Here is a 24,365-nt window from a genome sequence, read left to right on the forward strand (position 1 = left end):
TAACTAGTATGCAGACAATGTACATGGCTCAAGTTTATGGGTTCATAATGGGTTCAGTACTAATGTGGATTCTTTTCCCTACTTAGGCACCAGTTTGGTCCACTTGCTGCGCAAGAAGGCGACGTAGCCCTGAACCGGACCCTCATTGATTGCCTTGTAGTAGGGAATCTGATTGAGGCGATCCAAAAGCGCATACCTTGGGGTACTCCACGGGCTCAATGTCGACGGCAGCGCGGAGGGCACTAAACTGTGGGTCCGGAGAGCAGATCGGCAAGGGTCAGGGAATCACCCACCAGATAGGAGCTGCTGCTCAGGAAGGTTTCCAGCATCTTTAGACTCCGATGAATGGAGTCCAGCTTCTCCTGGGGCACCACTGTGCATCCGGTGGTCCAGAAGGGACCGACAACATTGACTAGCCCAGGGAAGATTGCGCTGGCTTCGAAGAACAGGCGCTGATTGATGATCGCCCGCTTGACTAGATCCTTGGGATACAGTTCGTCCGACTTGGCATACTTGTCCACCAAGTAGGCAATGGCATGCGAGTCCCAGAGCAGAGTACCATTGTCATCGAGCACCGGTACCGTGTGCTGGGGATTCTTCTTCAGATATTCCGCTCAAGTGCTCGCCCGCCTGAAGATTCACCTCCTTGTACGTAGTCCAAATTTAGAGCCTTCAGGGTCAGTTTGACGGCCCTTACGCAGGGACTGAAGTCTGTGCCGTAAAGTACAATTCCCGAGCTGGACATGTTGTGTGTGGGTCAGGTGACAAGCGATTCTATAGCGACTGAATACTCTGCCCATTTGTTATATACCGGGGGAAAGCTTTTACGCTGGTGGTCTCCTACAGTGCGGCATGTAAAGATGAAAGCTTTCGTTTTTGTTTGTTTGTTTTTTCAAGTAAAAACTGCTTTGTTCACCATTATACGCCTTTTTTTTTTTCACCAGCAGATAAATCGAGAAGTCAATTTTTACAAATCATGCTCGAATTTTTATTCAAGTTTTTTTTTAGTTTTTTTTTCTTTTACATACATATAGAGCTTTAATACAGTCAAGTCTATTTACACCATAATTTAAGGAACTTAAAAATGTCCTTTTTCGGATTAAATAATCTATACATAAATTTCAAGATCATTAAACTCCTGTCACCGCAAAATCCATTAAGCTTGGAATATGTGCTATATCTATATATCTTACTATATATGAAGTAGCATGAAAATTTGTTTTTTGTGATTCCCCATTGGCTATGTAAATCAAGCCGAACTTAATTTAAGCCAGATCTTTTTTCTCTCTTCTCTCTCTTCTACAAACTAATTTGTTTAAAGCTTTTTGGCGAATATAGATGTTTAAGCTGTGTATATTTATTCTGCGCTGATTTGGCTTTCTTATCGGCATATTGTACATATGTTTGTATGTATGTATGTACTCTCGTATACCCAAGTTGCTTAGCTCCGGAATTTGCTTAGTAAAGCAAAGATATTTTAAACAACTGTTAAATTAAAATGCAAATATTTCAAGTAAAATATTGTATATATATTTTATATTTTATTGAAGAAGTTTATGTTTTAGAAATGGATGTGTACATTGTTAATAGATAGAATTCAAAATTGTGAAATGTCATAAAAACTTAAATATAAGTTTAGTTTCACTTGTCGCCCAGCTTGGTCCACTTGCTGCGCAGGAAGGCGACGTAGTTCTGGGCCGGAGCCTCGTTGATCTCCTTGTAGTAGGGCAGCTTATTGAGGCGATCCAACCAGGCGGTGACCTTGGGATATGTCGCAGGATCTATGTCCACGGCAGCTGGCAGAGCGCTTACAGTGGGTCCGGTGGACAGATCGGCGAGGGTCAGTGAATCGCCGGCCAGGTAGGGGCTGTTGCCCAGGAACGTCTCCAGCAGCTTCAGACCCCGGTGTATGGCGTCCAGTTTTTCCTGGGGCACTTCGGTAACACCATTTATCCAAAACGGACCGCTTACATTGGCAAGACTAGCGTAGATTACACTGGCATCGAAGAAGAGACGCTGATTGATGATCGCCCGCTTGACCAGATCCTTGGGATACAGCTCATCCGACTTGGCATACTTGTCCACCAAGTAGGCGGCAATGGCATGGGAGTCCCAGATGAAAGTGCCATTATCATCGAGCACCGGTACCGTGTGCTGGGGATTTCTTCAGATATTCCTCGCTCAGGTGCTCACCCGCCTGAAGATTCACCTCCTTGTACTCGTAGTCCAGATTCAGGGCCTTTAGGGTCAGTTTGACGGCCCTCACACAGGGACTGAGGTCTGCCCCATAGAGTACAATTCCAGAGCTCGACATGATATGTGTTGTTTACCCGGCAGCGTTTCTCTTTCGACTAATCTCTCTAATTACTGTATATAGCACACACCTTTTTGCCGCAAGCTATTTGCTGAATGAGAGAGAACTTCGTAAATCGAATAAAAAAGCTCGAACCCATGTGTTTGTTTGCCTCTATGCCAAACAGTTAGAAAAAACATATATATAATATGTTTATTTCATCATACAAAACATTGATTACCTGCAACTGAATAGTTCTGGAATCATCCATATTATACTAATTTTAAAACAACATCTGCAGGGAACTACAAAAAATATATACCCATAAATAATAAAGCAGGTCTTTGAAACATTGGTTGACAAAAGAAATTAATTTAATAATTATACTTCTTTTATGATTTATTGTAGTATTGTAGTCTATTTGACCCATGTAGAACCCATGTAAATTTACAATTCAAGTATTCTTAACGAAGCTTGAAAGTTTCTAAAGCTCGAGAACATAAAAGTTTAAGCTGACATAAAGCTTAAGGTTATTGGGGATAGATTATGGATAAAAATATGATTTAATACAAAATAATAATAATAATAAATTATTTAAATTGGTTACTATTGATCCTATTGTTTAAGCATTATATTTATATGAAAATCTTTGCAAAGAAACACTGCTAATGAATGTGGTTACTTTATGTTTCACTTAGATTTTTCTAGCAGTGTAAATTAGTAGCCCCTTTGGTGCTCCAACTATGATCAAATAAATCACGGGACATTGATCAAATATTGACGCAGCTATAGATAGCAGACCGACTTATCTCGGGCATTAATAAACAATCAGGCAAACTTAAACTTGCAGCATTATGACGTCTTTGTGGTAATTATCAAGAAACTAAGTTTAGTATCTAATCTTATCGCGGTTGAAAGAAATTAAAATTATTTAGACTGCCTTGAGTCAGTTGTGGATGGCCCACTGTGTGCTACGAATCTCAATTCAACCAGCGAGAAGGCAATAAGTTAAGCAACAACGATGGTTAACCTGATTCTATATGGCACTGTCCAGTCCGTCGGTCCGTGCCGTTTTGCTGACCCTTCGTGCCAAGCTGGACCATGAGTTCATACGCTGGACATGCAGGCGGGCGATCATCTGAAGCCGGATATGTTACGCAAGAATCCCCAGCACACGGTGCCCATGCTGGAGGATGGTGAGTCGTGCTTGGGACTCACAACGCCATCATCGGCTATCTGGTGAACAAGTACGCCAGTGGATGAGCTCTATCCAAAGATCCGCTAAAGCGAGCTGTGGTGGATCAGCGGCTGCATTTCGAGACCGGTGTCCTTTTTTCACGGCATACTTCAAGCAACTGCAGAGAGCTCTGTTCAAGGAGAATGCCACTGAGGTGCCCAAGGATCGCTTGGCTGAGTGAAGGATGCCTACGCCTTGCTGGAGCAGTTTCTGGCGGAGAATCCCTATGTGGCGGTCCTCAGTGAACCATCGCCGACTTTAGCATTGTGGCCACCGTGAGCACTCTGCACTGAGCTACTGTCCCGTGGATGCGGCCAAATACCCAAGTTATCCGCCTGGTTGGCACGCATCTCTGCATTGCCCTTCCATGAGGAGGAAACTTGAGAGGAGCCCGCTGCTGGCGATAAGATCCGCTCCAAGCTGCCCAAGCAGTTTGACAAGCTGTGGCAAAAGGCTTTTGAGGATATCAAGAGCGGAGCTGGAAAACAATGATGCGGAAGCCATTTGTCTCATCGATAAGAGAGCATTGCCTAAAGTAAAATTGTATGTAAAATGGCTTTTAATATCATGTATTAAAACTTACGCTGTTGGCAAAGTGTTTAAAAATGTATTGTGTTTGAATAATCATTTACTGTTCTGAGTTAACCGAAGATTTTGTAGCCATCTAAGTGCCATCTTGACCGGTAAATGTCCTTGATGTATAACATTTTTTTATGTTGTATATAAATTACTATCTAGATGGAGTGCATTTCAATGGCAACGCAGCCAAAAGTTTACAACTTTTTTGCGCTCATTAAAATTATAAAATTTTCCCTCCACAAAAGCGACACAAAATAGACGAGGAAGGGGGGAATGAAAAGCGCAAAGTTTTCCTGCGTGTCGTGCATGCTAAAGTTGTTAAATCATAATTAATTTATGACGGCGCCATCCGCCCAAGCAGCTAGCCAACCACCCTAACCCTTGCAACTCAGCAACCCCAACTCGCCCCCGTTTTATGCACTCCAAATTGCCTCTTATCTGCGCTCGGGTCTCGAACTCCCCCCCTACGCATGCCCCATGTTCCAAAAGGGCCGCGCCGTCGTTTAAAATACTCTTGAAAAAGGAGCCCAAGTCTAAATACCTGCTGGGTGAAGTCCGTTTCCAAACCCACGAAAGTCCTGCAGGAGATGCTGCCGTGAGCTGAAATTGGAGTCACGCAATCCGGAAATATTTATTATAATGAAAAAATTCAACATTTTTTGTTTTTAGTTGCAGTTGTATGCAATCTATAAAAAGTATTGAATTTTCCATTTGTTTCCTACTTAGAAAGCTTTTTTTAAAGCCTTTAAAGCTTCAAAGGCATAAACAATTTCAAGGACTAATTTTTTTTTTGTTTTTTATGCATTTTTAGGAACTTGTGACTTTGTGGGCATCTCAGAAACTTATGCGCCTCATTGCAGCGGCGACGGGAAAGTGGTGGCAGCAAACTAATTGGTTTAATTTCAACTTTTACTTTGGCCCAACCAGTCGCCATGCCACCCCAACGCACCCCATCTCGCCGCGTCACCCAACACCCCCACATCCTTGCCAGCATGGCTCCACGAAAATCCACCCATCGTGTCAGTGGCATTTGAGCAGTTTGCTTTGCTTACGCTCCGCCTGCCACTTCAGTTGCCTTCTCGCTTTTACTTTTTCCTTTTCGCCTTTACAGGATTCCACTTGGCCGGTTTATTTCCTGATTTTGTTTTCTTTTTGCTCACCGTCCTCGCATCTCAATTTATCCTAGTTTTCATTAAATAAACAAGCGGATTCTTATATTTCTAAAGAAAATATAAAACTCGGAATGCCACTCGTTTACTATTTTAAATGAAATTTATTGCAATCCCATGCATATTTTACAAATACACTGAAAAAGCAAAAGGATAATTGTGACAGCTAGCAAATTTTGAATTTAAAGCAAAGAGCATTGTTTTATAGCTTAAAACTTAATGCTTCGCAGAATGGGAAATTTTTCGCCAGCACACTGACCACGAAAATCATCCATGGACAGCTCGTGGAAGGCCACTCCTCCCAATCCTTGGGCATGCACAAATCCCGCCTTGATGGCCGCCGTCATGGGATCCTCGTAGCCCACCCATAGGCCATTCTCCCCTTGATCATCCGCCGCCCGGTACGCATAGATGCCGAAACGCTTGGTGGGATCGCCCACTTTGCGCAGATGGGGAACCTCGCGATCCTGTGGTTGCTGCTGCAGCAAATCACAAATCTCCGGCCAGCTGAGCAATCCTGGCGTAACAGTTTGCCTTCCCGGCGGTGCAGCTCCATTTGCCGACGGAATTGGTGGATAGCCGGTGATGCCGGAGTTTCGGGTCATATTCCAAGCTCGCCCGTAACTGGTCACTCCCACGTGCAGCTTGTGGACACTGATTTCGGATGTCTGGTTCATCCAATACTGCACCTGGTACTGCACATTGTGACTGGGCTCCCGATCGTACATGGCATACAGTGGTGTGGGCAGATCTGCAACTTTGGGATCGCGTTCCGGCGTTTGGAAGTCATAGGTGGCCAGGTTGACAAAATCCACGTTACTAAGAACCTTCGGAACATCAATAAAGACTACGGATATGGTAAAAATTGGTCAGATTCTATATGGTATTCATGATTATACTCACGTTCCGCTGAAACATGAGGCAGCATACTGACGGTTAGGAGATGGCCACCACGTCGCAGATCGGATCGCAGCTCTGCGAGAAGGGTGGCAAACTGCTCCCGATGCTCCTCGGACTTCTCGTCCACCGATGAGGAACTAAACCAGCCACGGAACGATCCCCATACCCTCTTAAGCACGCCCTGCTGGAGTTTGGGCCTATTTTGGGGAACTGCCAGGCGAGATCGATGCCATCGAACCCATTGTTGTTCAGCTCCGCCAAAACGCTTGCCTGAAAGCTTTTCCGATGCTCCGACTGTTCCAGTAATCTCAGATACTTGCCACTGTCTGCCACGCCCTCGCTGTCCACATCCCGATCGCCGCCCACCGAAAGCAGGAAGCGAACATGCGGATATTTCTGGCGCAGCGCGGTAATGTGGCGGTAATGCTGACGGTCATTGGTCAACAAAGGATCCAAACTCTTAATCTTATAGGTCTCGGCATCAATGCCCGCATAGCCGTAGACCAGAAAGTTACAAAACTGTAGAGCGGGCTCCAGTTCAGCCAGCGACATTTGGCGGGGCCTGAGATGGAGATAACCCCTGATCCACTTGGCACACGTTGATTAAAATCAGCCAAAAACTCACCTTCACGCACAAAACTCTTCGCATCGTAGAAGCACACCAGTTTGCCCACCTCTGCGTGTGTAGACTGGAAAATTGCCAAAAAACTGCAGAGCAGTAATCCTACAAATGGGTTCTTTGGGATCCACATCGTGATCCGTAGTAACGCTTAGCTCCAAGTTAGATTCACAACTAAACTGGGACGACGATTTGTTTTGATGAACAGCAGCCGAAAGAAGCGCTGATAAGAAGGTGTTCTTATTAGTAAATATTTTAGATTTTTATATGAAAAAATCAATCTAAATAAACCTAAAATCATTGCATACTTTTGAGCGAAATTAGCTTAGTTTCTAGCTACAAGAACTCAATAGATTTCAGAGATACATAGAACATAACCCTTTTAAACCACAGATTTCGAATTTCATTTGGACTGAGCTACTTAACCACCCTCCATTATCCATCCCACACATTTGCCACAAACTGGCAAACAAACATCCACCAAACACCCACACACACACATTAGTGTCTCTCAAAGTAAAAAGTGGGTGGTCGGAATGAGTGGCTTGGGTTATCAAAGTGTCACTTCCACAACTTCAATGCCAATCCGAAGACCTGCACTCAGCACCAATTTATCGATTCCCACAGGACAATAATGTTTGTTCATGCTCGTAACGTTTAAGCACATTAAAGCCTCGACTTCAACGACGGAATGATGAGTTGTCACTCCCCAGGAGCGGGCCACAATAACTGGGAGGTCACCACCACCACCACTCATACATGGATGGCCGTGTCCATGTCCATGTCCATGTCCTTCATCCCCAGTTGATTAGCAATTTTACTCACGTGACGGCAGGGGCCAAATGTGTTGACTGCCATGTCATATGATGGGAATATGGAAGGGTCAACTGTCAGGGGATGGGATCAGCAGTAAGTTGCTGCTTGTGCTTTGAAAACTTTTTTGGGGAAACCAAGTTAAATTGCTTGTTTGTCAGTCCCTTGGATAATTTACTCTGTTACAACGAGATATGGCTTCATTCGTTTTGAACATAACAAAATATCACTTGAGTATCATAAAGTGTTATTTCAAATCAAATTAAAATCGAGAAATTGTATTGAATTTGTAGTTTAATAAACAACTGCACTCTGTTTTGTAATTAAACTGTTGATTGTGGCTTTTAACCTGGGCAAAAATGGGGCAAAATGAATTTCAAGTTTATGCAAAAGGCCACAGTTGGTTGCATCATAAAGCCAAATGGCGAGAGCCATAAAACTAACCGCAGCACAAAAAAAGGGACAATAAAGGAAGCCAACGGTGGCGAAAAGCCAACAGGAATCAACAGAATGTAACCACAAGCACGGACGCTTAGGCAATCAACTAACAAAATGCACACATGTTCGGAAGCACTGCTTTCTACTTTCTACTTTCTAGTTGTTACTTTCTAACGCCCATTCCAGCATATTGGCAGTGCCACGCCCACTGCGGAGTGGTAGCTTAAAGGTTATGATAAATTAAATATGTTAGTTCTTCTTATTGTTTTATAAAGAAGTGCAGGCTTAGTTGAATATAAAGTTAGCTGCTAATGGGGTTTTTAACAACTTAGTTTTCGTTACTACTCTCTTTTCTTACACATACAACTAATAGGACCATTTCTTATAAAGTATTTCTTGATCTGTACTAACCATGTTCTAACTAGATCACTGTCTCACTTTCCCAACAAATTGACAGCAGCCAACAAAATTAAATTCCAAACAAGGAAAGAAGTATGGCAATTACACATAAATATAAATAAAATAAATAAATAAAAATAAATGAATAAAAAAACAATTTTATGTTTTAGTATTATTATTATTATTACTTATTTTAAATTATTTAATTTTCTAACCAAACCTCTCATACTTTCCATGCAAAACACGACCTTCCTTTGAATATTCCATCGGCTTTTCCATTTCTGTTCCATTTGAATTTATAGAGCATGAACATGAGCACTTGAGACCTGCGACTTGCCGCACTTAAACAGCACTCGACTTGAGTCCTTTAGCTGCAACATTTGGCCGGCTTTAATCGTGCCACAAAGGCAACTGGGCGCTGGCTTTAATTCCTGCATACCCACTCGACTCGATGATTAACTTTTTTTTTTTTTTCGATGAACATGTGGCAGCTGCCGCTGCCCGCAGAGCGTAATTAAATTGTTAACGCGCACGTGTCGGTTGGCCGTCTGTGTACAGGCGCACATTTTCACATATTACGTATACGTACATGTGTACGCTCATTTGGCTCGAGTTCATGTATCCGTAATGCCATCTACGTTGACAAATGTGTGTGTGGAACAACAACAACAACAGCGTTTAGCGCATGCGGCACTAATCCTGGTTGAGTGGAAGCTGGTTGACTGCGTTAAACCCTTTCTCCGCCCCATTTGCACTCACCTTTCTTCTGCAGAACCAACCACCACCGCACCCCCAACCATCGAAAATCGCCTCAAGCCCCACGAAACAGCCAAAAAACTCATTTTGCATGGAGCTCGACTGGTGGTTTTTAATGCTTCATTGGCTTAATTGCCAGCCATGTGCAAAAACAAGAACACTGTGAAAAAAACAATGTTTATTGCAATGAAAAGCAATAAATATTTTCTTTGAAGAAAAAACAGAAAACTGTCTAATTATTTATTAACTAACTATTAAGCAGTGTAAGTTGGAATATGATATTGGAATAAAATATTCTAAGATTATTTGGTAATATAACAATTTTTAAGGTTTTTCTTTTAGTGCACAAGCAAAGTTACTTATAAACTGAATCAAACATACGCACCTACATCAACTTTTGCAAAGTAAATTCGACCACAAACACGTTCATTTACCTTTGGCGACCACATAGATACACACATAGAAAACTAAGATTTAAGAAGTTAAGTTCCTGCTAGTAAACTGCGGTGCCATTCGTTACGTTTTCGGCTGTTCCATTTTTGTTTTTATATGCATTTAATAATGTACTTAAAAAATGCTACAATCAAATATGTGAGATTCAAAATTTCCCAGGAATTAAAAACTGCTTTGTGTGTTTGCAAATCACAGACAAAGATCTCCTCAAAGCTACTAAGTCGATGGGGATAGGCTGTTGAAATCAAGTTATGACGCATTTTTATATATTCCAGGGGTCATGTTTAATTGAAAAAGTGCGCAATTTGCTAATCAATCCGATTTGCGCGGCTATAAAAGAGACCTGTTTGAATCGATAGGCAATTTAGTCGCTGAATCGTCGAATCATCAACAATATGAAGCTGCTCTCGATTGCCTTTCTATTGGGACTTTTGGCTTTGGCTAGTGGTAAGTGCAATAAATAATAATAATAATAAAAACTTTATTTCTAATTGAAATCCTTCTTTTATTTATTTATTTCCAGCCAATCCCCTGAGTCCTGGCAATGTGATTATTAACGGCGACTGCAAAGTTTGCAATATACGCGGCGATTAGAATGTGGAACTCAAAATATGAAATAAACCAAAGTCACTGAAACACCAAAATGTTGTTTATAATATTATTTTATTAATTTTGCAGCTAGAAATGATGTTCGAACTTAAAAGACCACCAACTATTATAGTTTGTGTACAAATAAAATAAACAAGACCATCACTTTATGCACAATCTGTATTTTTCATAAGTATTAGTTACTAAACACCAAAGTTTTATAACTCCACTTTAGCCTCCGCGAACATTACAATGACGGCAATCTCCATTGATAATGACATTACCCGGATTTAGTGGAGAAGCTTTAGTAATAGCAGAATAATAGTTAGAATAATAATAGTTAAGGATTTATGAATCTTACGGATACTTACCCACTGCCATGGCGAGCAGACCACATAGAAAGACCAAGGATATCCACTTCATATTGTAGGCAACGGTTGAAATGAAACTGATAAAAATGCACTTCATTGGTTTTCTTTTATAGGCACCTTATAGATGAAATTTAAATATCAGGTTTTTCCCAGATAGTACGTATCTCAGCTTTAGCAAGCACACATAGTCGTGCCAAGTCTGGAAATGCCCTACAAAAAAAAATGTAGATAAGGCGATGCACATTATAAACAATGGCAAAACAAAATTAAGTGATAGTGACATCAATCCATCGAATATAAATCATTAATGTAGATTTGTCTTAAATAGGAAAACTAGAACGTTTAAGCACGTAAATCAATATAAATAAATGTAAATATGAAAGCTAAACTATTTAAAGATTCCTAAGCTTTTTTTAATAAAGCTAAGAATTAAATTAAATTTGAATATTTTAGTTTCAGAGCTAAATTTTAAATGTACTTTAAATACCCATGTAGTTGAAATATGTGACTAAATCCCATTTTGTCACAAGCTTAAGTTTTCAGAAATAAAAGTTATAAAAGATATTGTTTCGCACATTTTATTAACTTTTTGATGACATAGTAACTTAACTGAATATATGATATATAATTCCAAAAAGAATCGCTCCAGATGTGAGTGTGTAAGATATGGATCCAGCAGATTTATGGTCTGGAGGAATTATTATTCCCGGATCATTATCAGGCTTATTGCAGTCGATGCATTTCCCATTGATATACACTTTTCCCGGCGTAGCTGCAATTAGGAAATGACTAGCTAAAAATCTATAAATATATTTATTTAATTTAATAATTACCATCAACAGCTGCCAGCAGGCAGAAAAGCAGCATCAAAATTCCGGCGACTTGGAGGGCTTTCATGTTTTTCCTTGGGGATTTCGAATAATTCTGACTGCCAAAGTGCGAGTGCTCTGCTTTTTATATGGCATTTGTACATAGTGCATATAGTATATGCTATATTATATATATAATTGTTTATAATTATTTTGCGGGATTTTACAGATTTTAAAAAAATATATGGAAAGAAGTGCCTTTTAATTAGTTGTGAATTTTTTGTTATTTTTTAAACAACAAATTTTAAAGCTTTGTTGATTTTATTGCTATTATTAACTATTATGACATTAATGTAGTTAATCAAATCATAATATAATATAATTTCTATAAAATATTATATTATATAATATTTATTTGAATTAAATAGTGTATCGCCTTAAATTATTTTCAGTTATCTGTTTCTCAATTCACATCTCTAAAATAACAAATATTAAGCTGAATTTAAATTTTTTAATGACAAGGGATTGTTTCATTGTATGTTTTTCTAGAAATGTCTAATACATTTTGCAACTAGAATACATTTAAGTGTTTTGCTGATTATCATTTGTTATCTATAGAAATCAATAAAATTTCCCCATTAAAAATAATATGTTGCTTTGTTTGGAATGTTTTTAATATGGGCACTTGGTTCTAGGAATTTCTATTACATTTTCGACTTAAAAATATGCGTGGCTGTGTGAACTTCAACTGGCATCCTTCCTTCTCCGCTGCCCCTAGGCCCTCACATTGCAGACGCGGCAATCGCCGTTGATGATGACATTGCCAGGATTCAGTGGGGTGGCTGTGTTGGAAATATAATTAAAATCATAATTAAATAACTTATTTAGTTTGAGAATAGTTGGCATTACTCACCGTTGGCCAGAGCCAGCAGACCCAGAACGAAGGCGAGTGATAGGAATTTCATGTTGTTGTTTTTTGTGGTTGAATGCTGAGCTTGACTCCAGAGAATTTGCAGTTGACAACTGATGCTGAGTGTTGAGAACTACACGCTTTATATAGTCATAGAGCAAAAAGGCGCACCGATCTGTCTTATCAACCCTGGCAGCGACGCCGGGAAAAGTCTGGCCGAGATTGGGATTCTCCCAAGCTCATGCCAAAGCCAACACCTCCATCGAGAAATCCCCGAGAGCAGCGGTGCAACGTTCTCAATGAAATTGAGCGTAAACAAGTGCAGACTGATAGCCCCGAGCTGCGCGATTGGGAAAGGGAAATCCGAGCTGGTCCCGAACGCGATTCTATTCACGTGCGAGGTGGTGGCCAGATTGCAAACCTGATTCCATTTGACTTGGCGCCCCATGCGATTCGTTTTTCCCAGTATTGCGAACCCGTTTTAATGCGTTCAATTCCGCCGAATCAATAAAATGTCATATTAGCACCCAGTTTATTAGCCAGTTTTGTGCGAAAAGGGTTAGCTAAGGTACTTGGAAAGAGTATGGTTCTGGATTACCGGGGTCATAGTTTTTCAATTCAGAAAATACAAAAAAAACTAAATAAAATTCAGGCATAGAGCAGATCTTTATTTAAGTATTTTGAAACACAATTATTTTTATAATTAAATGCTTACTATTTTTGAATACTATACGCCTTCTTTTTTAAAATAAGATTGACATAATTGATTGATTGATTGATAATGGTTCTTAATTGAACTATATTTTTTAAGTGCATAGTTTCGGTAGAGTAGATTTTTTGACAGATACTTAAAATCAAATATAAAATGATTATATTATTTATAATTTAGAGTATCCAATGAAGTAGCAACAATTTTCTTAAACATTTTTTTAAAACTTTTGTTTGTAAAGCGAAAGAAATTGATTATAATAATATTAAAAATACCAATAAAATAATAAGAGGTTAATAGGTGTGCAACAGTGCGGATGAGTAATGTCCAATAAAGTTCATCATGAAAGGCGAGACTTTTGAAGCTTTAGAAAGTTTTTTCAATAGTATATATTTAAATATTATATTTAATATGTAAATATACATGTCTGCATATATTTGGCATATTTTTGCATTTAAATTATTTGAATTAAATGTTTTAGTGAACATTTCTTATTTAGATACTGAAGTTTAAAATAGCTGCAAGATATTTAAAAAACGTAAATAGTTTTATTTCTTCATTTTATTTGTACTTGGTAATGTTTTTTACTACTAGTTTTCATTTTAGTACAAGAGTGAGGGTATAAATATTGTGTTTTGATTTTGAGGTAAGTTTTGGCCCATCTTCGAGTTTTAGGCGATTACTTTCCTACTTTCCACCGTGCACATTGCAGTATTTGCAGTCGCCGTTGATCACCACATTTCCTGGATCGGGCGACAGGGGAACAGCTGCAGAAGATATAAATAATTAATTAAGTAATCAAATAGCAGTAAAATATAGTATTACTAACCGTTGGCCAGAGCCAGCAGACCGAGCACGAAGACGGTGACGACTGAGAAGAACTTCATATTGATTCTGGTTGTTGTGGCTTTGGGCTGCTAAATGCGCAAGCAATCGATTGGATTCAACTGATGCTCTTGGCTAGTTCCACTTGATCTTATATAGCTCAGCCTGGGATCTTGGAGCAGCACATGTGCATTGGTGGGACGGAGGCCTCTGATAACCCCCATCGAATCGATGGCGCTTGGGAAAACACAGAAAGTTGAGCGTTCAATAGCATTTGTTTTGCGTATTTAAATCTGGAAATTCCAGTCCGGTGTTTATGGGCGAGTTATGTGAACCAACAGGTAGAAGCAAATACCGCATTAATGTTCGAGTGAAAACCATTGAAGTTCTTAGAAGTATTAAAATAGTTGCAGTTCAATATACCTTTCAATCATTTGCCTTGCTTCCTAAGAACTGAATAATTTGTTTATTGTTTTGTTTACAAACAAAGTTTGTTGCTGTTTTTTAGCTCAATCTGAAGCGCATGCACCTGGAAATGGCAAAAATTAAAACAAACAATAATAATATTTTTGCATATATTTCAATATAGAAATGAAACCGGCTTATAACATTTTGAATACAAAGTCTGCACGTGCTACAAATTAAATTAACAGGTATACACTTGCATTTAAAAACGAGTTCATCAAACTTACTATTGAATATGTTTCTAAATAATAATAATAATCGAAGTTCAAATAGTAATCTAGTCATCTAGAGATAAAGCATTCATATCTTCTTGTGAACAATAAATATATGATAAGTTGTTGATGGAATAATATTTATAATATTTATATAATAGTATTTAAAAAAAAATTTATAACTCAGGAACCATTTGGTAAATTCTATTTATTTAATCTATAATAAATGACTAGAAAAAAAATTGCATCAGCCGCGCTGTAAACGGTATTGATTTGAAAAAAATATGATAATTTATTGTTACACTTTGAAAAGCGCTTATTTCCTTTAATCTCCTATGCAGGCAACAGTCAATAGTTCAGCTTTGTTTTAAAACAAAGGTGTACTCAATTCCAGCCAGATCGGTTTTAAATTTGTATACATTATATATTAGATTATCGATCTCAGCTAATCGGCGCGGCTATAAAAGAGGGCGACGGCGATCAATCAGCTTAGAGAGCCTCATAATGAAGAGCCTGACGTTATTGGCGCTTTTGATCTTGGCCACGTTGGCCTTTGTCCACGGTCGGTTTGAAGGCCAAAAGGTTTTACCTTGAATATTAACCCTTCTTCTTCTCAGGTGGCAAGGTGACCATCAATGGCAAGTGCGTGAACTGCTCCCATGATCAAACGACTACCACCACGCACAAGCCGACAAGTGGAAAAGGAAGTGGAGGTAGGACCACAGCCAGGCCCAGCTCGAGATCACCTCCATCCCGCGGTCGCCCATCATGGGATGACGATGATGATGATGCTGACCTGGCCGGTGGCTGGTCACTGCATCAATCGGCTGGAGGAACTCAATACATTGGCAGGCGTTCGAAGCGTCAGTCGCGCGGTGGTCAGTACATCGATTTGGGCGGATCTGCCGGAAGGGGTGGAGGCGGAGGCTGGGCAGGATCTGGCATAACCACCATCGATTCCAGTGGCTATCCCGGCGGAACCCTGGTGCGCAACAGTGATTGCGTCGGTTGCAATATACGCGGATAAAGTCAATAAATTATTGAGACACTAAGATTTCATTTTTATTTTAAAACGAAGATTGTTTAAACTTATGGTGTAGCGATCTATAATCCAGAATTTTTTTGAATGATTGCAAATTTAATACAACTACAATCTAGGTTTTATTTTATTAAATTTGTATTACAAAGTTAAATAATGATTTTGTATTAATCCTTGGGCTGTATATTTTCTATTTGCCACCGCGAACATTGCAATTTACACAGTCGCCATTGATGATAACATCTCCAGGATCGGGTGACAGCGGAACAGCTGTAAAATAAGATGATTGCTTACTTAATCAACTAATCAACTAATTAATCTACTTAATACACACCATTGGCCAAACCCAGAACACCAAGCACAAAGACAGTGATGACTGCAAAGAATCTCATATTGTTTTTTAATTAATAGATCCGGTTTTATAAGCTGAACACACCGGACAAACGATCAACTACAACTGATGTAGTTAACGGAACCCGATCTTATATAGCATATAGTCGGATCTCGAAATGAATCAAGTGCAATATAAGATGAGAGCGATTGATAGCACCTGACAATATATTTTTCGTAGAAAATATATATTTATACTTTTTGTTTTGATTAGTTCGTAAATTCTAAAAATAAAACTTGGCATGTTTTGTTTAGTGAGAAAGGAAGTAGAATCCTCTATTTTTATGTATTTGTTTGATAAGTTCTTTGTATAATTTCAGTAAACATGGTAACAGCTATTGTGTTTTAGTTTGTAGACTGTGTCCTTTTTCGTATCCTTGTGTAGAAACATCCTACTTGCCACCGTGGACATTGCACAGTCTGCAGTCGCCGTTGATGATCACATTGCCTGGATCGGGCGACAGTGGAACAGCTGGAAAATAATAATTTATTAGTTAATTATTTAAGTACGCAATTTCAATTATTTTAGTTTTACTAACCGTTGGCCACAGCCAGCAGACCGAGCACGAAAACAGTGACGACTGAGAAGAATTTCATATTGATTATGGATGAGTTTCTCCGGTTTTGGATACTGAGTGCACTGGTTGATTGGATTCAACTGATGATCTCGACTGGTGTGATCCGGTCTTATATAGTCGAGCGTCGGATTAGAGAGCCACGAATCAGTGATAAGCGATGTATTTGGAAAAACACAAGCATTTAATTGGCAGACTTAAGACGCAGTCTTCAAAGAAGGTAAAATTACGTATATTTCAGACTTTTTTTTATAAGTATTTTATATAAATTATTGTTTTTTTTTATTTGCTTGAGCTAAACATCAAATTACTGATTTTTTAAAAAATTAATACAAAAAAATCTTTCTTTTTTTGAAGATAGATAAAAGGTAATGGAAACAATTTACTCAAACTTTCTAAAAAATATTGTTTACTTAGCTTATATTTAAATATTGTTATAAATATACATTAACCGCAATTTTTCAAATTTCAAAAAAATTTAAAAGATATCTGTAATTTCAGGCAAATCGTTGAAATCATTGGTAAAATCTGCAGTACTAAAGAAATATCATATTTTAAGTTTTATAAAAATATATAAATATAATTAAGAAATATAGTAAAAATAGTCGAACAAATTATACATATGCCATGGGGATATTCTTATATTTATACAATCTGAAAGAATTGTCAAGAAAAAACAATATAATGATGAAAGAACATATTAAATTATTGATTGCATGAAAATCTGTATATTTTATCACAAACATGATAAAAATGCGCTAGAATGTAAAAATCAAAACAATCTTCTGCTTTTTGCATACTCTATATTTTACAGATAAGCTTTCGTTTGATTATTACCTAGCAATAAACAAAGTATGAGCTTTGGTGATTGGGTGGCTTTTGGAAAACCCCTGCCAAGAGTTATCTGTAACTTGAACTGGTTTCTGGGGCGAATCCCGCACCTATCCACCCTTGGTTGTGCCAAAGACACTAGAATAACAAGATGCGTAACGGCCATACAAATTTTTGGCACGCGATTTTTTGGCCGTGGCTCTAGAGGTGGCTCCAGGCTCTCTTGAGTTTTTGTTCGAGAGAGAAAGAGCGGAGAGCGCTACAGCAAACAGCTCTTTTCTACGCATACAGTGATAGCATACAACTGTATGTGTGCACACGTATGCTCATGTATTGTAAATTTGACAAAATATGCCCTTCACCTTAGAAGTTCGTTGACTTTAAATCTATATTATTTTTTATCAATTGGCACCATGCGAAAAATTCTTGTTTTGCATTGCCTCAACGTTATTATTATTTAAATAAAGCTTAGAAATAGTAATAGACGAATCTATGTACATCACAAAATAAATTTCGAAAATGACTTTATATTAGAATACTTGTCATTAGGGTATTCAGCTTGCGGCGTGAGAAAAATTAATAAGGCAATGATTGTTGAGTGCTTGTGTCTGCACTTCGTGCCTGACGATATGACTTTTGCAACGAACTGTTTTCATATTTTTATTTATTTTATTAATTTTTATTTTCTACTACGTATTATTATTTTTTATGAAATATTATTATGAAATATTATTATTTTTATTATTTATTAATAAAATTATTATTTTTATTATTCTATTTGTTATTCTAGTGTCTTTGGTTGTGCCCACACTGCAATCTGGTTTCCATAACAAAGCGAATGGGAATGCTTAAAAGCTCTCAGATTCCCTGTGTCTCGAGCAGATTCGTCTTGCACCCAGATTGAGAATGAAGTGCCTGATTCTGTCCTTTGCAATTGTCGTCGTCCTGGCTTCCCAGGCCAGGGGTAAGAATCAGATAGGACCCTTTCAATGCCACAATTTCGCTTATTATTTTATTACTCCGCAGCCGGAAATGTGATTATCGGCGGAGTATGCCAGGATTGCAGTCCTCCGGTGGCGGAAAACGTGGTCGTCGGTGGCCAATCCTACAGGACGGGTAGGCCGGGCCAGGGAACGGTCTATATCAATTCCCCTGGCGCATATCCAGGAGCTCTCGATGGTCCAATCCGGCGAACTGGCGCTGGCGGCGGAGGACGCGGTGGCACCCGGTATCCGGATGGCTACAGTGGTCGTCTGCCAGGTGGCACTTACCTTCACAATAAGGATTGTGTGGGCTGCAGCATCAGCGGGGGTGGAGATTAAGGAAATTATACTGTGTTTAGTACATAAAATACCTCGCATTTTTTAATTTTCTGGCATTAAATTCATTAATAAATTTCAAATGGGTAAATTTCTTTGGTATAATTATTTCATTTAATTGTTTATAGAATCTTATTGGTTTATTTATTGGATTATGTTTTAGTTTTCTGCAGAAAATTAATTTTATAACTGATTTTTAAGTTTATTAGAGACAGGCATTTATTATTTAAAAGTAAAATGATATAAAAGCTGTTAAGTAATCAAAACTAATAAAAAAAAAATATAAAATCAAAAAAACTCGTTTGTTACGATTATTATACATATGATGCCTTTTTTTTAAATATTAAAAATTTTAATTTTTCCTTTACATTTCTTTTTATCAAAGCATTATTTATGGGTCGGGCAAAAAAATTTCGGTTGCAATATACGCGGATAAAGTCAATAAATTATTGAGACACTAAGATTTCATTTTTATTTTAAAACGAAGATTGTTTAAACTTATGGTGTAGCGATCTATAATCCAGAATTTTTTTGAATGATTGCAAATTTAATACAACTACAATCTAGGTTTTATTTTATTAAATTTGTATTACAAAGTTAAATAATGATTTTGTATTAATCCTTGGGCTGTATATTTTCTATTTGCCACCGCGAACATTGCAATTTACACAGTCGCCATTGATGATAACATCTCCAGGATCGGGTGACAGCGGAACAGCTGTAAAATAAGATGATTGCTTACTTAAGGAATCAACTAATTAATCTACTTAATACACACCATTGGCCAAACCCAGAACACCAAGCACAAAGACAGTGATGACTGCAAATCTCATATTGATTTTCAATTAATAGATCCGGTTTTATAAGCTGAACACACCGGACAAACGATCAACTACAACTGATGCTCTCGATTAACGGAACCCGATCTTATATAGCATATAGTCGGATCTCGAAATGAATCAAGTGCAATATAAGATGAGAGCGATTGATAGCAGCTGACAATATATTTTTCGTAGAAAATATATATTTATACTTTTTGTTTTGATTAGTTCGTAAATTCTAAAAATAAAACTTGGCATGTTTTGTTTAGTGAGAAAGGAAGTAGAATCCTCTATTTTTATGTATTTGTTTGATAAGTTCTTTGTATAATTTCAGTAAACATGGTAACAGCTATTGTGTTTTAGTTTGTAGACTGTGTCCTTTTTCGTATCCTTGTGTAGAAACATCCTACTTGCCACCGTGGACATTGCACAGTCTGCAGTCGCCGTTGATGATCACATTGCCTGGATCGGGCGACAGTGGAACAGCTGGAAAATAATAATTTATTAGTTAATTATTTAAGTACGCAATTTCAATTATTTTAGTTTTACTAACCGTTGGCCACAGCCAGCAGACCGAGCACGAAAACAGTGACGACTGAGAAGAATTTCATATTGATTATGGATGAGTTTCTCCGGTTTTGGATACTGAGTGCACTGGTTGATTGGATTCAACTGATGATCTCGACTGGTGTGATCCGGTCTTATATAGTCGAGCGTCGGATTAGAGAGCCACGAATCAGTGATAAGCGATGTATTTGGAAAAACACAAGCATTTAATTGGCAGACTTAAGACGCAGTCTTCAAAGAAGGTAAAATTACGTATATTTCAGACTTTTTTTTATAAGTATTTTATATAAATTATTGTTTTTTTTTATTTGCTTGAGCTAAACATCAAATTACTGATTTTTTAAAAAATTAATACAAAAAAATCTTTCTTTTTTTGAAGATAGATAAAAGGTAATGGAAACAATTTACTCAAACTTTCTAAAAAATATTGTTTACTTAGCTTATATTTAAATATTGTTATAAATATACATTAACCGCAATTTTTCAAATTTCAAAAAATTTAAAAGATATCTCTAATTTCAGGCAAATCGTTGAAATCATTGGTAAAATCTGCAGTACTTAAGAAATATCATCTTTTAAGTTTTATAAAAATATATAAATATAAATAAGAAATATAGTAAAAATAGTCGAACAAATTATACATATGCCATGAGGATATTCTTATATTTATACCATCTGAAAGAATTGTCAAGAAAAAACAATATAATGATGAAAGAACATATTAAATTATTGATTGCATGAAAATCTGTATATTTTATCACAAACATGATAAATATGCGCTAGAATGTAAAAATCAAAACAATCTTCTGCTTTTTGCATACTCTATATTTTACAGATAAGCTTTCGATTGATTATTACCTAGCAATAAACAAAGTATGAGCTTTGGTGATTGGGTGGCTTTTGGAAAACCCCTGCCAAGAGTTATCTGTAACTTGAACTGGTTTCTGGGGCGAATCCCGCACCTATCCACCCTTGGTTGTGCCCCCACTGCAATCTGGTTTCCATAACAAAGCGAATGGGAATGCTTAAAAGCTCTCAGATTCCCTGTGTCTCGAGCAGATTCGTCTTGCACCCAGATTGAGAATGAAGTGCCTGATTCTGTCCTTTGCAATTGTCGTCGTCCTGGCTTCCCAGGCCAGGGGTAAGAATCAGATAGGACCCTTTCAATGCCACAATTTCGCTTATTATTTTATTACTCCGCAGCCGGAAATGTGATTATCGGCGGAGTATGCCAGGATTGCAGTCCTCCGGTGGCGGAAAACGTGGTCGTCGGTGGCCAATCCTACAGGACGGGTAGGCCGGGCCAGGGAACGGTCTATATCAATTCCCCTGGCGCATATCCAGGAGCTCTCGATGGTCCAATCCGGCGAACTGGCGCTGGCGGCGGAGGACGCGGTGGCACCCGGTATCCGGATGGCTACAGTGGTCGTCTGCCAGGTGGCACTTACCTTCACAATAAGGATTGTGTGGGCTGCAGCATCAGCGGGGGTGGAGATTAAGGAAATTATACTGTGTTTAGTACATAAAATACCTCGCATTTTTTAATTTTCTGGCATTAAATTCATTAATAAATTTCAAATGGGTAAATTTCTTTGGTATAATTATTTCATTTAATTGTTTATAGAATCTTATTGGTTTATTTATTGGATTATGTTTTAGTTTTCTGCAGAAAATTAATTTTATAACTGATTTTTAAGTTTATTAGAGACAGGCATTTATTATTTAAAAGTAAAATGATATAAAAGCTGTTAAGTAATCAAAACTAATAAAAAAAAAATATAAAATCAAAAAAACTCGTTTATTACGATTATTATACATATGATGCCTTTTTTTTAAATATTAAAAATTTTAATTTTTCCTTTACATTTCTTTTTATCAAAGCATTATTTATGGGTCGGGCAAAAAAATTTCGGTTGCAATATACGCGGATAAAGTCAATAAATTATTGAGACACTAAGATTTCATTTTTATTTTAAAACGAAGATTGTTTAAACTTATGGTGTAGCGATCTATAATCCAGAATTTTTTTGAATGATTGCAAATTTAATACAACTACAATCTAGGTTTTATTTTATTAAATTTTTATTACAAAGTTAAATAATGATTTTGTATTAATCCTTGGGCTGTATATTTTCTATTTGCCACCGCGAACATTGCAATTTACACAGTCGCCATTGATGATAACATCTCCAGGATCGGGTGACAGCGGAACAGCTGTAAAATAAGATGATTGCTTACTTAAGGAATCAACTAATTAATCTACTTAATACACACCATTGGCCAAACCCAGAACACCAAGCACAAAGACAGTGATGACTGCAAATCTCATATTGATTTTCAATTAATAGATCCGGTTTTATAAGCTGAACACACCGGACAAACGATCAACTTTTTCGTATCCTTGTGTAGAAACATCCTACTTGCCACGGTGGAAAGTGCACCGTATGTAGTCGTCGTTGATGAGCACATTGCCTGGATCGGGCGACAGTGGAACAGCTGGAAAATAATAATTTATTAGTTAATTATTTAAGTACGCAATTTCAATTATTTTAGTTTTACTAACCGTTGGCCACAGCCAGCAGACCGAGCACGAAAACAGTGACGACTGAGAAGAATTTCATATTGATTATGGATGAGTTTCTCCGGTTTTGGATACTGAGTGCACTGGTTGATTGGATTCAACTGATGATCTCGACTGGTGTGATCCGGTCTTATATAGTCGAGCGTCGGATTAGAGAGCCACGAATCAGTGATAAGCGATGTATTTGGAAAAACACAAGCATTTAATTGGCAGACTTAAGACGCAGTCTTCAAAGAAGGTAAAATTACGTATTTATATAAATTATAAGTATTTTATATAAATTATTGCTCAAGCAAATAAAAATTTGCTTGAGCTAAACATCAAATTACTGATTTTTTAAAAAATTAATACAGAAATAATCTTTCTTATTTTTGAAGATAGATAAGAGGTAATGGAAACAATTTACTCAAACTTTCTAAAAAATTATTGTTTACTTAGCTTATATTTAAATATTGTTATAAATATACATTAACCGCAATTTTTCAAATTTCAAAAAAATTTAAAAGATATCTGTAATTTCAGGCAAATCGTTGAAATCATTGGTAAAATCTGCAGTACTAAAGAAATATCATATTTTAAGTTTTATAAAAATATATAAATATAATTAAGAAATATAGTAAAAATAGTCGAACAAATTATACATATGCCATGGGGATATTCTTATATTTATACAATCTGAAAGAATTGTCAAGAAAAAACAATATAATGATGAAAGAACATATTAAATTATTGATTGCATGAAAATCTGTATATTTTATCACAAACATGATAAAAATGCGCTAGAATGTAAAAATCAAAACAATCTTCTGCTTTTTGCATACTCTATATTTTACAGATAAGCTTTCGTTTGATTATTACCTAGCAATAAACAAAGTATGAGCTTTGGTGATTGGGTGGCTTTTGGAAAACCCCTGCCAAGAGTTATCTGTAACTTGAACTGGTTTCTGGGGCGAATCCCGCACCTATCCACCCTTGGTTGTGCCAAAGACACTAGAATAACAAGATGCGTAACGGCCATACAAATTTTTGGCACGCGATTTTTTGGCCGTGGCTCTAGAGGTGGCTCCAGGCTCTCTTGAGTTTTTGTTCGAGAGAGAAAGAGCGGAGAGCGCTACAGCAAACAGCTCTTTTCTACGCATACAGTGATAGCATACAACTGTATGTGTGCACACGTATGCTCATGTATTGTAAATTTGACAAAATATGCCCTTCACCTTAGAAGTTCGTTGACTTTAAATCTGTATTATTTTTTATCAATTGGCACCATGCGAAAAATTCTTGTTTTGCATTGCCTCAACGTTATTATTATTTAAATAAAGCTTAGAAATAGTAATAGACGAATCTATGTACATCACAAAATAAATTTCGAAAATGACTTTATATTAGAATACTTGTCATTAGGGTATTCAGCTTGCGGCGTGAGAAAAATTAATAAGGCAATGATTGTTGAGTGCTTGTGTCCGCACTTCGTGCCTGACGATATGACTTTTGCAACGAACTGTTTTCATATTTTTATTTATTTTATTAATTTTTATTTTCTACTACGTATTATTATTTTTTATGAAATATTATTATGAAATATTATTATTTTTATTATTTATTAATAAAATTATTATTTTTATTATTCTATTTGTTATTCTAGTGTCTTTGGTTGTGCCCACACTGCAATCTGGTTTCCATAACAAAGCGAATGGGAA

The 24,365-nt window shown here is 37.3% G+C and overlaps 15 protein-coding genes and 3 pseudogenes across 15 annotated transcripts; 5 read left to right on the top strand and 13 right to left on the bottom strand.

Moving 5' to 3' along the window:
* Positions 1-78: 78 nt before the first annotated feature.
* On the bottom strand, positions 79-747 carry LOC117149090 (annotated as a pseudogene).
* Positions 748-1,507: 760 nt separating this feature from the next.
* On the bottom strand, positions 1,508-2,365 carry LOC117149091 (annotated as a pseudogene).
* Positions 2,366-3,314: 949 nt separating this feature from the next.
* On the top strand, positions 3,315-4,025 carry LOC117149092 (annotated as a pseudogene).
* A 1,462-nt stretch (positions 4,026-5,487) lies between these two features.
* On the bottom strand, positions 5,488-6,980 carry LOC117149088 (chitinase-like protein Idgf5). Its single transcript, XM_033316736.1, is given in 4 exon segments — positions 5,488-6,125; positions 6,182-6,382; positions 6,385-6,740; positions 6,800-6,980. Coding segments are annotated over 4 exon segments (1,326 nt in total). The 5' UTR covers positions 6,931-6,980.
* Positions 6,981-10,015: 3,035 nt separating this feature from the next.
* Positions 10,016-10,300, top strand: LOC117149086 (immune-induced peptide 3-like). Its single transcript, XM_033316734.1, has 2 exons — positions 10,016-10,103; positions 10,180-10,300. The coding sequence occupies exons 1-2, from the start codon at positions 10,052-10,054 to the stop codon at positions 10,248-10,250; spliced, it is 123 nt and encodes a 40-aa protein (XP_033172625.1). The 5' UTR covers positions 10,016-10,051; the 3' UTR covers positions 10,251-10,300.
* A 106-nt stretch (positions 10,301-10,406) lies between these two features.
* LOC117149078 (immune-induced peptide 3-like) lies at positions 10,407-10,720 on the bottom strand. The gene is made up of 2 exons (XM_033316724.1): positions 10,616-10,720; positions 10,407-10,546 (listed from the first exon to the last, which is right to left on the bottom strand). Exons 1-2 carry the CDS (start codon positions 10,710-10,712, stop codon positions 10,476-10,478), a joined length of 168 nt encoding a protein of 55 aa, XP_033172615.1. The 5' UTR covers positions 10,713-10,720; the 3' UTR covers positions 10,407-10,475.
* A 457-nt stretch (positions 10,721-11,177) lies between these two features.
* On the bottom strand, positions 11,178-11,557 carry LOC117149077. The gene is made up of 2 exons (XM_033316723.1): positions 11,449-11,557; positions 11,178-11,387 (listed from the first exon to the last, which is right to left on the bottom strand). Exons 1-2 carry the CDS (start codon positions 11,510-11,512, stop codon positions 11,221-11,223), a joined length of 231 nt encoding a protein of 76 aa, XP_033172614.1. The 5' UTR covers positions 11,513-11,557; the 3' UTR covers positions 11,178-11,220.
* A 542-nt stretch (positions 11,558-12,099) lies between these two features.
* On the bottom strand, positions 12,100-12,458 carry LOC117149087 (immune-induced peptide 3). Its single transcript, XM_033316735.1, has 2 exons — positions 12,338-12,458; positions 12,100-12,266 (listed from the first exon to the last, which is right to left on the bottom strand). Exons 1-2 carry the CDS (start codon positions 12,387-12,389, stop codon positions 12,199-12,201), a joined length of 120 nt encoding a protein of 39 aa, XP_033172626.1. The 5' UTR covers positions 12,390-12,458; the 3' UTR covers positions 12,100-12,198.
* A 1,113-nt stretch (positions 12,459-13,571) lies between these two features.
* LOC117149080 (immune-induced peptide 2) lies at positions 13,572-14,000 on the bottom strand. The gene is made up of 2 exons (XM_033316727.1): positions 13,873-14,000; positions 13,572-13,810 (listed from the first exon to the last, which is right to left on the bottom strand). Exons 1-2 carry the CDS (start codon positions 13,928-13,930, stop codon positions 13,731-13,733), a joined length of 138 nt encoding a protein of 45 aa, XP_033172618.1. The 5' UTR covers positions 13,931-14,000; the 3' UTR covers positions 13,572-13,730.
* Positions 14,001-14,998: 998 nt separating this feature from the next.
* LOC117149074 lies at positions 14,999-15,597 on the top strand. Its single transcript, XM_033316720.1, has 2 exons — positions 14,999-15,107; positions 15,163-15,597. Exons 1-2 carry the CDS (start codon positions 15,050-15,052, stop codon positions 15,570-15,572), a joined length of 468 nt encoding a protein of 155 aa, XP_033172611.1. The 5' UTR covers positions 14,999-15,049; the 3' UTR covers positions 15,573-15,597.
* Positions 15,598-15,693: 96 nt separating this feature from the next.
* On the bottom strand, positions 15,694-16,027 carry LOC117149083 (immune-induced peptide 1-like). Its single transcript, XM_033316730.1, has 2 exons — positions 15,919-16,027; positions 15,694-15,854 (listed from the first exon to the last, which is right to left on the bottom strand). The coding sequence occupies exons 1-2, from the start codon at positions 15,974-15,976 to the stop codon at positions 15,775-15,777; spliced, it is 138 nt and encodes a 45-aa protein (XP_033172621.1). The 5' UTR covers positions 15,977-16,027; the 3' UTR covers positions 15,694-15,774.
* A 192-nt stretch (positions 16,028-16,219) lies between these two features.
* LOC117149081 (immune-induced peptide 1) lies at positions 16,220-16,646 on the bottom strand. The gene is made up of 2 exons (XM_033316728.1): positions 16,514-16,646; positions 16,220-16,446 (listed from the first exon to the last, which is right to left on the bottom strand). The coding sequence occupies exons 1-2, from the start codon at positions 16,569-16,571 to the stop codon at positions 16,367-16,369; spliced, it is 138 nt and encodes a 45-aa protein (XP_033172619.1). The 5' UTR covers positions 16,572-16,646; the 3' UTR covers positions 16,220-16,366.
* A 1,589-nt stretch (positions 16,647-18,235) lies between these two features.
* LOC117149075 (immune-induced peptide 23) lies at positions 18,236-18,790 on the top strand. Its single transcript, XM_033316721.1, has 2 exons — positions 18,236-18,344; positions 18,407-18,790. The coding sequence occupies exons 1-2, from the start codon at positions 18,287-18,289 to the stop codon at positions 18,700-18,702; spliced, it is 354 nt and encodes a 117-aa protein (XP_033172612.1). The 5' UTR covers positions 18,236-18,286; the 3' UTR covers positions 18,703-18,790.
* A 466-nt stretch (positions 18,791-19,256) lies between these two features.
* Positions 19,257-19,933, bottom strand: LOC117149084 (immune-induced peptide 1-like). Its single transcript, XM_033316731.1, has 3 exons — positions 19,899-19,933; positions 19,478-19,591; positions 19,257-19,417 (listed from the first exon to the last, which is right to left on the bottom strand). Exons 2-3 carry the CDS (start codon positions 19,530-19,532, stop codon positions 19,338-19,340), a joined length of 135 nt encoding a protein of 44 aa, XP_033172622.1. The 5' UTR covers positions 19,533-19,591; positions 19,899-19,933; the 3' UTR covers positions 19,257-19,337.
* On the bottom strand, positions 19,780-20,206 carry LOC117149079 (immune-induced peptide 1). Its single transcript, XM_033316726.1, has 2 exons — positions 20,074-20,206; positions 19,780-20,006 (listed from the first exon to the last, which is right to left on the bottom strand). Exons 1-2 carry the CDS (start codon positions 20,129-20,131, stop codon positions 19,927-19,929), a joined length of 138 nt encoding a protein of 45 aa, XP_033172617.1. The 5' UTR covers positions 20,132-20,206; the 3' UTR covers positions 19,780-19,926.
* A 937-nt stretch (positions 20,207-21,143) lies between these two features.
* LOC117149076 (immune-induced peptide 23) lies at positions 21,144-21,674 on the top strand. The gene is made up of 2 exons (XM_033316722.1): positions 21,144-21,228; positions 21,291-21,674. The coding sequence occupies exons 1-2, from the start codon at positions 21,171-21,173 to the stop codon at positions 21,584-21,586; spliced, it is 354 nt and encodes a 117-aa protein (XP_033172613.1). The 5' UTR covers positions 21,144-21,170; the 3' UTR covers positions 21,587-21,674.
* A 466-nt stretch (positions 21,675-22,140) lies between these two features.
* On the bottom strand, positions 22,141-22,504 carry LOC117149085 (immune-induced peptide 1-like). Its single transcript, XM_033316732.1, has 2 exons — positions 22,362-22,504; positions 22,141-22,301 (listed from the first exon to the last, which is right to left on the bottom strand). Exons 1-2 carry the CDS (start codon positions 22,414-22,416, stop codon positions 22,222-22,224), a joined length of 135 nt encoding a protein of 44 aa, XP_033172623.1. The 5' UTR covers positions 22,417-22,504; the 3' UTR covers positions 22,141-22,221.
* LOC117149082 (immune-induced peptide 1-like) lies at positions 22,414-22,789 on the bottom strand. Its single transcript, XM_033316729.1, has 2 exons — positions 22,651-22,789; positions 22,414-22,583 (listed from the first exon to the last, which is right to left on the bottom strand). The coding sequence occupies exons 1-2, from the start codon at positions 22,706-22,708 to the stop codon at positions 22,504-22,506; spliced, it is 138 nt and encodes a 45-aa protein (XP_033172620.1). The 5' UTR covers positions 22,709-22,789; the 3' UTR covers positions 22,414-22,503.
* Positions 22,790-24,365: the final 1,576 nt, after the last annotated feature.

The sequence above is a fragment of the Drosophila mauritiana genome, unplaced genomic scaffold (genome assembly GCF_004382145.1).
Source record: "Drosophila mauritiana strain mau12 unplaced genomic scaffold, ASM438214v1 U_130, whole genome shotgun sequence".
Lineage (NCBI taxonomy): Eukaryota > Metazoa > Arthropoda > Insecta > Diptera > Drosophilidae > Drosophila > Drosophila mauritiana.

Excerpts from the sequence above, each read along its gene's own strand:
- LOC117149086 (XM_033316734.1), top strand. The coding sequence starts at position 10,052 with ATGAAGCTGCTCTCGATTGCCTTTCTATTGGGACTTTTGGCTTTGGCT. Across the intron at positions 10,104-10,179 it reads ACTTTTGGCTTTGGCTAGTG|CCAATCCCCTGAGTCCTGGC; the intron begins GTAAGTGCAATA and ends ATTTATTTCCAG.
- LOC117149078 (XM_033316724.1), bottom strand. The coding sequence starts at position 10,712 with ATGAAGTGCATTTTTATCAGTTTCATTTCAACCGTTGCCTACAATATG. Across the intron at positions 10,547-10,615 it reads TCTGCTCGCCATGGCAGTGG|CTTCTCCACTAAATCCGGGT; the intron begins GTAAGTATCCGT and ends CTATTACTAAAG.
- LOC117149077 (XM_033316723.1), bottom strand. The coding sequence starts at position 11,512 with ATGAAAGCCCTCCAAGTCGCCGGAATTTTGATGCTGCTTTTCTGCCTG. Across the intron at positions 11,388-11,448 it reads CCTGCTGGCAGCTGTTGATG|CTACGCCGGGAAAAGTGTAT; the intron begins GTAATTATTAAA and ends TCCTAATTGCAG.
- LOC117149087 (XM_033316735.1), bottom strand. The coding sequence starts at position 12,389 with ATGAAATTCCTATCACTCGCCTTCGTTCTGGGTCTGCTGGCTCTGGCC. Across the intron at positions 12,267-12,337 it reads TCTGCTGGCTCTGGCCAACG|CCACCCCACTGAATCCTGGC; the intron begins GTGAGTAATGCC and ends TTTCCAACACAG.
- LOC117149080 (XM_033316727.1), bottom strand. The coding sequence starts at position 13,930 with ATGAAGTTCTTCTCAGTCGTCACCGTCTTCGTGCTCGGTCTGCTGGCT. Across the intron at positions 13,811-13,872 it reads TCTGCTGGCTCTGGCCAACG|CTGTTCCCCTGTCGCCCGAT; the intron begins GTTAGTAATACT and ends TATCTTCTGCAG.
- LOC117149074 (XM_033316720.1), top strand. The coding sequence starts at position 15,050 with ATGAAGAGCCTGACGTTATTGGCGCTTTTGATCTTGGCCACGTTGGCC. Across the intron at positions 15,108-15,162 it reads CACGTTGGCCTTTGTCCACG|GTGGCAAGGTGACCATCAAT; the intron begins GTCGGTTTGAAG and ends TCTTCTTCTCAG.
- LOC117149083 (XM_033316730.1), bottom strand. The coding sequence starts at position 15,976 with ATGAGATTCTTTGCAGTCATCACTGTCTTTGTGCTTGGTGTTCTGGGT. Across the intron at positions 15,855-15,918 it reads TGTTCTGGGTTTGGCCAATG|CTGTTCCGCTGTCACCCGAT; the intron begins GTGTGTATTAAG and ends CTTATTTTACAG.
- LOC117149081 (XM_033316728.1), bottom strand. The coding sequence starts at position 16,571 with ATGAAATTCTTCTCAGTCGTCACTGTTTTCGTGCTCGGTCTGCTGGCT. Across the intron at positions 16,447-16,513 it reads TCTGCTGGCTGTGGCCAACG|CTGTTCCACTGTCGCCCGAT; the intron begins GTTAGTAAAACT and ends ATTATTTTCCAG.
- LOC117149075 (XM_033316721.1), top strand. The coding sequence starts at position 18,287 with ATGAAGTGCCTGATTCTGTCCTTTGCAATTGTCGTCGTCCTGGCTTCC. Across the intron at positions 18,345-18,406 it reads CCTGGCTTCCCAGGCCAGGG|CCGGAAATGTGATTATCGGC; the intron begins GTAAGAATCAGA and ends ATTACTCCGCAG.
- LOC117149084 (XM_033316731.1), bottom strand. The coding sequence starts at position 19,532 with ATGAGATTTGCAGTCATCACTGTCTTTGTGCTTGGTGTTCTGGGTTTG. Across the intron at positions 19,418-19,477 it reads TGTTCTGGGTTTGGCCAATG|CTGTTCCGCTGTCACCCGAT; the intron begins GTGTGTATTAAG and ends CTTATTTTACAG.
- LOC117149079 (XM_033316726.1), bottom strand. The coding sequence starts at position 20,131 with ATGAAATTCTTCTCAGTCGTCACTGTTTTCGTGCTCGGTCTGCTGGCT. Across the intron at positions 20,007-20,073 it reads TCTGCTGGCTGTGGCCAACG|CTGTTCCACTGTCGCCCGAT; the intron begins GTTAGTAAAACT and ends ATTATTTTCCAG.
- LOC117149076 (XM_033316722.1), top strand. The coding sequence starts at position 21,171 with ATGAAGTGCCTGATTCTGTCCTTTGCAATTGTCGTCGTCCTGGCTTCC. Across the intron at positions 21,229-21,290 it reads CCTGGCTTCCCAGGCCAGGG|CCGGAAATGTGATTATCGGC; the intron begins GTAAGAATCAGA and ends ATTACTCCGCAG.
- LOC117149085 (XM_033316732.1), bottom strand. The coding sequence starts at position 22,416 with ATGAGATTTGCAGTCATCACTGTCTTTGTGCTTGGTGTTCTGGGTTTG. Across the intron at positions 22,302-22,361 it reads TGTTCTGGGTTTGGCCAATG|CTGTTCCGCTGTCACCCGAT; the intron begins GTGTGTATTAAG and ends CTTATTTTACAG.
- LOC117149082 (XM_033316729.1), bottom strand. The coding sequence starts at position 22,708 with ATGAAATTCTTCTCAGTCGTCACTGTTTTCGTGCTCGGTCTGCTGGCT. Across the intron at positions 22,584-22,650 it reads TCTGCTGGCTGTGGCCAACG|CTGTTCCACTGTCGCCCGAT; the intron begins GTTAGTAAAACT and ends ATTATTTTCCAG.